The sequence below is a fragment of the Balaenoptera acutorostrata genome, chromosome 9, assembly GCF_949987535.1.
Source record: "Balaenoptera acutorostrata chromosome 9, mBalAcu1.1, whole genome shotgun sequence".
In the NCBI taxonomy this organism is placed as follows: Eukaryota; Metazoa; Chordata; class Mammalia; order Artiodactyla; family Balaenopteridae; genus Balaenoptera; species Balaenoptera acutorostrata.
In genome coordinates, this window is record NC_080072.1 from 51,048,277 (window position 1) to 51,058,369 (window position 10,093).

General features: G+C 39.3%; 1 protein-coding gene across 1 annotated transcript; it reads left to right on the forward strand.

Moving 5' to 3' along the window:
• The first annotated feature begins 9,058 nt into the window (after positions 1-9,058).
• Positions 9,059-9,862, forward strand: LOC103013964 (olfactory receptor 52M1-like). Its single transcript, XM_028164133.1, has one exon. The coding sequence runs from the start codon at positions 9,059-9,061 to the stop codon at positions 9,860-9,862; it is 804 nt and encodes a 267-aa protein (XP_028019934.1).
• Positions 9,863-10,093: the final 231 nt, after the last annotated feature.

Below are 10,093 nucleotides of genomic sequence, written 5' to 3' on the forward strand. Positions count from 1 at the left end.
ATCACCTCATCTGCAAACAGTGACAGTTTTACTTTTTCTTTTCCAATTTGTATTCCTTTTATTTCTTTTTCTTCTGATTGCTGTGGCTAGGACTTCCAAAACTATGTTGAATAAAAGTGGTGACAGTGGAAATCCTTGTCTTGTTCCTGATCTTAGAGGAAATGCTTTCAGCTTTTCACAATTGAGTATGATGTTAGCTGTAGGTTTGTCATATACAGCCTTTATTATGGTGAGGTATGTTCCCTCTATGCCCACTTTCTGGAGAATTTTTATCATAAATTGGTGTCGAATTTTATCAAAAGCTTTTTCTGCATCTGTTGAGATGATCATATGGTTTTTATTCTTCAGTTTGTTAATGTGGTGTGTCACATTGATTTTACATATGTTGAAGAATACTTGTATCGCTGGGACAAATCCCACTTGATTGTGGTGTATGATCCTTTTAATTATTGTTGGATTTGCTTTGCTAGTATTGATATTTTGTTGAGGATCGTAGTGCTTATATTCAATCAGTGATAATTGGCTTGTAATTTTTTTTTTTTTTTTTGTATTTTTGTCTGGTTTTGGTATCATGATGATGGTGGCCTCATAGAATCAGTTTAGGAGTGTTCATTCCTCTGCAATTTTTGAAGAGTTTCAGAAGGATAGGTGATAACGTTCCTCTAAATGTTTGATAAAATTCAGCTGTAAATCCATCTGGTCTTGGACCTTTGTTTGTTGGGAGTTTTTAAATCACAGTTTCAATTTCAGTACTTGTGATTGGTCTGTTCATATTTTCTATTTCTTCCTGGTTCAGTCTTGGGAGATTGTACCTTTCAAAGAATTTGTTCTTTTCTTGAAGGTTGTCCATTTTATTGGCATATAGTTGCTTGTAGTAGTCTCTTATTATCCTGTGTATTTCTGCTGTGCCCTTTGTAACTTCTCCTTTTTCATTTTCTAATTTTATTGATTTGAGTCCTCTCCCTCTTTCTTGATGAACCTGGCTAAAGGTTTATCAATTTTGTTTATCTTTTCAAAGAACCAGCTTTTAGTTTAATCTTTTCTATTGTTTTCTTCATCTGTTTCATTTATTTCTGCTCTGATCTTTATGATTTCTTTCCTTCTACTCACTTTGGGTTTTGTTTGTTCTTTCTCTAGTTGCTTTAGGTGTAAGGTTAGTTTGAGATTTTTCTTGTTTCCTGAGGTAAGTTTGTATTGCTTCCTGAGGTAAGTTTGTATTGCTATAAACTTCCCACTTAGAACTGCTTTTGCTGCATCCCATAGGTTTGGGATTGTTGTGCTTTCATTTTTGTTTCTCTCTAGGTGTTTTTTGATTTCCTCTTTGATTTCTTCAGTGATCCATTCAAGGTCTTTGTTAAACATTTCTTATATATTCTCAATCTCTGCCTCCATTCTTTTTCCAAGATCTTGGATCATCTTTACTATCATTACTCTGAATTCTTTTTTGGGTAGATTTTCTATCTCCACTTCACTTAGTTGTTTTTCTGGGGTTTTATCTTGTTCCTTCATCTGGAACATATTCCTCTGCCATCTCAGGTTGTCTAACTGTCTGTGCTTATGGTCTCCATTTTGTAGTCTGCAAGATTGTAGTTTTTCTTGCTTCTGCTGTCTGCCCCCTGGTGGATGAGGCTAGTCTAAGAGACTTGTGCAGGCTTCCTGGTGGGAGGGACTGGTTCCTGCCCACTGGTGGGTGGAGCTGGGTCTTGTCCCTCTGGTGCACAGGGCCATGTCAAGGGGTGTGTTTATCAGGAAGCTATGGGCTCCGGAAGACTTTAGGCAGACTGTCTGCTGATGGATGTGGCTGTGTTCCTGCCCTGCTGGTGTGTTTAGCCTGAGGCATTCCAGCACTGGAGCCTACAGCCTTTTGGGTGGGACCAGGTCTTGGTGAGAAAATGGCAGCCTCCAGGAGGGCTCACGCCAATAAGTAATCCCCAGAATTACTGCCACCAGTCTTTGTCCCCACAATGAGCCACAGCCGACCCCTCTACCTCCACAGGATCCCATCCAATACTAGCAGGTAGGTCTGGCCCAGTCTCTTATGAGGTCACTGCTTTTTCCCCTGGGTCCTGATGCACACGAGACCTCGTGTTCACCCTCCAAGAGTGGAGTTTGTTTCCCCCAGTCCTGTAGAATTCCTTCAAACAAACCCCATTGGCTTTCAAAGCCAGATGCTCTGGTGGCTGTTCCTCACATTGCCAGACCCCTAGGCTGGAATGCCTGACATGGGGCACAGAACTTTAACTCCTGTGGGAGAACCTCTGTGATATAATTTTTTTCCAGTTTTTGGGTTACCTACCTGTTGGGTATGGGATTTAATTTTATTGCAATTGCGCCCTCCTACCATCTCATTGTGGCTTCTTCTTTATCTTTGATTGTAGGATATCTTTTTGGTAGTTTCCAGCATTTTTTTTTTGTCGATGGTTGTTCAGCAGTTGTGATTTTGACATTTTCATAAGAAGAGTGAGCCCATGTCCTGCTCCTCTGCCATTTTGTCTCCACCCAAAGCCTCAAATAACTTAGATCATTGGCTCATTATGACAGATAAAATTCAGGATCAGTCAGATGGAAGACATGCAGAGAGGAAGGTATAGGAAAAGAGCTTGGAGCTTCCATGCCCTTTCCAGGCTGCCATTCTCCCAAAAGTCAAGTGTATTTGATAGTTGCTAAGAGAGTAGACTTAAATGTTCTCACCACAAAAAAGTATTATAATTGTATGAAGTAATGGATGTGTTAACCTTATTGTGTTAATCATTTAATAATATTGATACATGTGTATCATATCATCACATTGTAGACCTTAAACTTAATGTTGTGCCAATTATAGCTCAAGAAATCTGATGGGGGGAGAAAAGGAACTTTAAAATCAAACCTAACTCCTGTATCCTACATCTCTATAGCCTTCCAATTTTGCCTAAGATTTTAACAATTCCTTTAACTTGCGTCTATACCAGGGAGAGAGCAATAATCTTCTAAAACAGAGGATCTTAACGTGTGGTAAAGCAGATATTTCCCAGAGATGGTTGGAAGATAGTCTAGAGCTTTATTTAAAAAGTAATCACAATCTTTTTTTTAACATTTAGAACAAATAATAAATTTTGCACTTTCAAAATGGCACCTGAGTGGTAGAGAGGAGGAAGACAGAAAAGTAAGAAAGACAGGAGCCAACCACGCCAGTGAGGAGGTTGAAATAAGAGTTCAGGGCCTAGCTATAAGGATACAAAAGAGAGAGACCACTGTAGGAATAATTGGGAAATCTCAAGGAGGGTTTTCAATTCAAGATGGAATATCATGAATCACTAATGGTGATTGTAAAAGTAGCTCTTTTGTATGTACGTCAGAACTTCCTATAGGAAACATTTTCACAGATTTTCTTAAATCACTCTCCACACTTTAAGCATATTAAGTATATGGTAGAAAAAATTGTAGAGAAATTGTTAAAAAAAAAAATACGCTGGTCACAAATTTTTCAAACATTAACGTGTTCACCCAGAAATCATAGAAATAAAACTATTGCATTTGTGTTCTCATCTATATAAAAATACAGTAAGTCCCCTACATACGAACCTTCAAGTTGCAAACTTTCAAAGATGCGAACGTGTGTTCACATGTCCAACCACGTAAGTTAGTTTACATGTCTGGTGTACATTGTCACGTGCATACATCATCTACAAGTGATTGTGCTTTTGTGTACTTCACTGTATAGTACTGTATAAAGTAGAGTAGTACAGTATCTTTATTTCAAGCCCAGGATGTCTGGAAGAAAGCGTAAAAGCAGTGGTGATGTAGCTGGTACTGCTGAAGAACCAAAGAGATTCACGACACAGGAAATGGCAAGGGAATTTTCTTTATTTGAGGAGAAACTGTTAGTTTTTGAGGCACAGGACCCAAACGTAGCATGGTACGTGAAGGTTGCAGCAGCCATTCAGAATGCAATCCAGTGCTACCATGTCATCTATGACGAGGAAAAAAGAGCCACTACCCAGACATCGTTGGATCTTTTCTTCAAGAGGGTAAACAGAATTGAATCCAGCAAGGAACCAGAACCTGTGTCATCAACATTGGGCATGAGTGAAATTGCAGCTTGCCCTCCATCTCCTATTGCTGACGATCCTTCAGCTCTACTGTCTCCCACCTCTTCTCCCTCCTCCAGTCAGTAACTCGTCTTGCCTGTTCACTTGATGCCAGCCCCGGGATGCCAGCTGTTGTGCTATACTACTGTACTTTTCAAGGTACTGTACTGTAAGATTAAAAATGTTTTCATTTTTTGTTTTTGTTTTTTATGTATTATTTGTGTGAAAAGTATTATAAACCTATTACAGTACAGTACTATATAGCTGATTGTGTTAGTTCAGTACCTAAGCTAACTTTGTTGGACTTACGAACAAACTGGACTTACAATCGTGCTCTCGGAATGGAACTTGTTTGTATGTACGGGACTTACTATATTTTTTAAATGACTATAGGGCAATTTAGCAAATGAACTCACTTGATGCTGGGTTAAACACAAATTGGACAAGCACTTTTGGAAAACAATTTGACAAGAGGATTTATGAGGTCTGCACAATGGTCAATAATTTTCCTTCTGGTATTTTATCCTAAGGATAAGCAGAAAAAAGGACATTGACAAATATGTCTGTGCCACTTAGTGGAAAAAAATGAAACTAGCCTTCTATTCCAGAAAAAAAATAGGTTAAAATAACCACAGACAAGGACACAACTATTGTAACTTATTATAAATATTTAAGCAAACACAAATTGAAAAAAAGTAGCAGAATGGAAAATTAAAATGTTAATAAATTTATATTTAAGCATTAAGCATTATTTTTGTATAGCCTAGACCCTATATTAAGTTTTTTAAATAATATAAGCAAAGATTAACCAAAAAAAAGTGTCCATATTTGTTATACCAGTATCTGATGTTTATTTTTCCCCCCACCCTTCTCCTGTGAACTCTCTTCCAATGTCACTCTTAGAGTCCTTGAATACTTCAGGCCTTGGGGGAGAATAGTCAGAGACCTGGGGCTAGTGAACAGGCCCAGGAGGAGAGTAGGAATAAGTCTTATAATCTAGTCCTGGGAGGTAGAATGGAATAAGGAGGGAAGATTACTCCCATGGGGGGTAACTCAAGACCCAGAGGGAAGAATGTAGGTGTCTCTGTGCAACCCTTGGGAAGCAACTGGCTGTTTTCAGTACCAGGATAAAGACGGGACACAGGAGAAAATATTTGAAGAGGTCAGAGCCATGGCCTCCCTTTGACTATGAACTAAATTCATCAAAGCATCCAGACAAGAGGTGACTACTGTAAGGAGCTCTGTGGACATTGCCCAAATAGGTAAGGACATTCCAGAGATGGAGACAAAGTTATTGGAATCAGACTCCAATTTTCAGAAGCTGCATTTGTCTTTGGTCCAACCAGGGCTTATCTTCTTTACAGTTCTAGTCAAAAGTAGAGGAAATAAGTTGAGTACAAATTGGGCTGGGTTATGAATCAAAGAAGAGGCGAAACCCCAATGTAAAAAGCTTTCTTGCCTAGTACTCCCCATCAGAACATGAGAGAAAAGATTGTACTATTCCATCCTGATTGGACCTCTTGTCTTCTGCTCCACAGTCAGGCAAACTTCTCTCCCAACTGCATCTTAACACCATCAACAGGTCTCTTTAATTATTTTTATCCATGTTTAAAAGGCTATTCATACAGTTGGGAAAGAAGGATATGGAGTTACCAAGGTCATATGAAAATAGCACTATGTCTGTGTTCTCTGGAAGGGGGCAAAGGAGAGAGAGGAGGAGTAGGTAAGGAGGGAATACAGTGCCTGTTCCAGAGGCCAGGCATTCTAATATTTCACCTTCTGTGTTTGCTCACACACACATTTATACACAGTTCATTTTAATACATGATGCAAGTCTAAGGCAGCTGTTACTCCCTTCATTTCACAGACTGGCAAACAGGCAGTGTAATCTGCCTTTGTTTTCTAAGCCACAGAGCCAGAAACAGTAGAGTTCATATTTGAACTAAGTTTGTCCTGCTTCTAATCCATGTTTATTTCACCACAACAAAACATCTCTCTTAGGAGTTTCAGACCCACCATCAGGATGCCTCTTCCAGGACTTGCAGGCATGTCTCCCATGTTCAGGTAAGGATGCCCTTATGTGGACTGATACAGAAAATGTTTCTCTAGAATGTTCTAGGTAAAGTGACACAGTTTAGGTGGCACACCTAGTTCAAACCACACCACTTAAGATGCCAATTATCAACTTGGTGGATTTTCATTCATATGCTCATATTCTTTGTCCCAGCCTAAAACTCAGTTACAATTTCATTGACTAAACTGGGTCTGGCACAAATCAAAGTTAGAAATCTGGTTTTAAGTCCATCACATGAACATTGATTCTTTTATGATGAGATACTTTGATCTTCCCTGACTTTGAGTAATTAGACCACCATCCTAAGCCATAAAGGGACCTATCACAGTATCTTCAGAGAACACTTCAGATATTCTCCCTTTTATGAGATAAAATTGTGTATTGACCAGTGTTCCCAATAAATCCCTGTCTCATCTCTACAATTCCTGGACTTTTGAGGAATCTTCAAAGATGTCCCACATGACAGTAAAACAAAGGAAACTATTCCAATTTGCAGGATGTAAATTTCTGCTCTACTCCCCACCCCATAGTGAACAGTAAGAATTTGGGGAAAAGAAGCTGATGCCGTATGCCAAGAGCCTCACACTTATTTCATTTGTTCTTTATCCTTACCCTTTGCAGTTGATAGTCTCCCCATTTTTAATAAGAAAAAGACTGAGACTTCAAGAGTTTAGGCAATTTACCCAAACATAGGGTAAGATGGTCTGGATGGGAAATCTGGTTTTGTTAGATGGTAAAGCTGATACCCTAAGCTGCTACTGTGGTGCTGTCTCCCATCCTTTCCTTTTCTTATCCAATAGATTCACAGAATCTTTACATTTGATCCCTGAGGAAGTAGTTTCACACATGGTATCACTTATTGGCATATTCAAGTACTCAATTCACAGAATTGCTAAAGTCAGAGTTAATATAAAAGAACATCTGTGAACGATTTTAAAGTTCACAGAACTTTAATCTTTTTTTTCAATACCTAGTCAATACCTGACCCAGAAGTAAGTAAACTCAAAAAACCTAACATTGTGTGTTGGAGCCTGAATTACAAATCCAAGAGGTTACATAGGGGCATTTCTTATGCTTATTTGCTATGAAAATGTAACTTCTATTTATAATTTAGACATGAATAATTTGAAATGTGTATGGACTTTAGTTGGGGGGAATTCAGTGACTATGTACCCATCCACTCTGGTATAGAGATATCAAAGAAGGCTTTGTAGAGGAGAGATGGTCTGGGATGGGACTTGATGCCTGGGTAAAAAAACCAAGAAGGTGGTGAGACCTCTCAGCAAAAATGTAGCCATGTGAAGAAAGTCACCATGTTACCATGGCATGAGTATGGGGAGTCTGACTTGTTGAATCTGAGATTCTAATGGGAAACATGAGGAGGGCAAGCCCAAGGCAAGACAAGACCCAAATTATACCCTGTGCCCTCAGCTTCTGAACCCTGAGGATGTGTAGCAGTAGGAGCCATTGCTAGATTCTTAGAGGCACCTGAAGGGCAAAAGGGCAAGAAGTGGACCAGGCTTTTACAAGTAATGGACTGTGGTTTAGCGCTGATCTCCCTATCTCTTCAAAGAATAGAGACCAAGAAGTATGTGGCCAGTAAGAAGGGTCCTGTTGACTATTTTCTGTCAGTACATTTTTTTTTAATCACTGTGATCAGATAATGGGCAAATGTCCAGGGAGATTTGCTCATAAAAAGATGCACCCCATCTTTTACCTATCTCAAATTATAGATGATGCCCAGATTCTCAGAAAGTTTAATAGACTCTGTCCTTAATGTTCCTTAGAGTCAGCCATCCTGTCTGTGCTTCATCTTTCTAACCATGAAATCTGAGCGACCTTAAATGAGATATTTTCCTTTGAAAAATTAAGTCCTATACCAGGTATCTTTTAAAGAAGTCAATTAGATTCGTCAGTCTGACCAAACCATTTTTAAGCCATTAAAGAAAAGGGAATTGTACCTCACTAATATATTTTCCTTAGTAAATTGTCCCCTTAGTAAGTTGTCCCGTTATGTTTTTGATTGGGTTTTGATAATTTTGTAAGACTTTTAAAGCTTTTCACTATTCTTCAAAAGCAGAATATACCCATACACAAAAGAAAGAAAATTAAAAGAATGTGTTTTTACATCCAAGGTATATTCCTATAAGAAACACATATTTTAATGAAATCATATCGTATCAATACTTTAATCTGCTTTCTGCCATTCCCTCACTTACTGTAATATGATGTAAACATTTTACCAGGTAATACATAGCTTTAAAAATATTATAATGAATCTAATTCATTGAATAATTCTTTACTTTTGAACGCATTGATTCTAAATTTTCACTATAACATCATGAATTGCAAATAGCTAATCATTGTTATTGATGTTATTCTTTATACAACAAAGAGAAGCATATGCAGGCACTAGGTTAAACATATTACATGGACTTACATTTAATCATTGCACATAGAACTTTGTGTTTTCCAGTGTAGAAGTCCCCCCAACTTGTTCATCCCCTTTGATCCAGTAATTTTGCTTTGGGAAATATTTCCTAAAGGAAATGGAAGAGAGCAATTTAGCAGTAGAAATGTTAACATACCTGTTTCTACATTTACCAGTGGGTGTTTTCATGCAGAGTCTCTTTTATAAAATACATGTCAATTTTCAAGTAGGCATTCAGAATTCTTCTTTATTATAGGTTCTGCCAGGATGGAAATAAGATTCCAGTAGTCTACAGTTTCCAGAGGCAATATCTGTCAGTAAAAATCTAAAACTAAGAGCTCCTGTCCCCTAGCTACTCTAAACCCTCAAACATGTTCATGTCTGCTTGCTAATAATGCCTGCTTGGTGCTTACTTCTTTCTGGCTTACTGGCATCCCAGGGCTGGAGTCCTTGCACATCTGGCTCTCCATCCCCCTTAGCTCCATGTACCTGTTGGCTGTGGTGGGGAATGTGACCATCCTGGCCTTGGTAAAGTTGGAGAGCAGCCTGCACCAGCCCATGTACTTCTTCCTGTGCATGTTGGCTGTCAATGACTTGGTCCTGTCAACCTCTACCATGCCCAAACTGCTAACCATCTTCTGGTTTGGTGCCTGTCACATTGACCTAGATACTTGCTTGACCCAAATGTTCTTTATCCACTGCTTCGTCACGGTAGAGTCAGGCATCTTCCTTGCCATGGCTTTTGATCACTATGTGGCCATCTGTGACCCACTATGCCACACCTCAATGCTCACCCATGCAGTGGTAGGACGTTTGGGCCCGGCTGCCCTCCTCCATGTAGTACTCTACATTGGACCCCTGCCCCTGATGATTCACCTGAGGCTGCCCCTTTACCGGACCCAAATCATTGCCCACTCCTACTGTAAGTACATGGCCGTGGTCACCTTGGCATGTAGTGACACAACAGTCAACAACTTATATGGAATGGGAATTGGCTTCCTGGTATTGATCCTGGATTTATTAGCCATCACTGCCTCCTATGTGATGATTTTTAGGGCTGTAATGGGGTTGGCCACCCCTGAGGTTAGGCTTCAAACCCTAGGAACATGCAGTTCTCATATTTGTGCTATCCTTGTCTTCTATATCCCCATTGCTGTTTCCTCTCTCACTCACTGCTTTGGCCATCATGTCCCTCCCCATATCCATATACTTTTGGCCAACTTTTACCTCCTCATTCCACCCATCCTCAACCCAATTGTTTATGCTGTTCACACTAAACAAATTTGAGAGAGACTTCTCCACATTCTTAGGTCAGGGGCTCAACCCAAGTGACTGTTCTGAATCTATGAGACAGATATTTAGTGACAGCAGGAAAAGGCTCTGACCAGGGAAACCAATGAAATAAGACCCATGCAACCAAGTCTTACCTGAGTTATGGAGAAAATGGTCTAAGAGGAATGCTAGAATATATTCTGTTTGACCATGGATTTCCTGAAAGGGGAATACCTGAAATATTTG

Bases quoted from the DNA above. Each gene is read 5' to 3' on its own strand.
- LOC103013964 (XM_028164133.1), top strand. From the start codon at position 9,059: ATGTACCTGTTGGCTGTGGTGGGGAATGTGACCATCCTGGCCTTGGTA.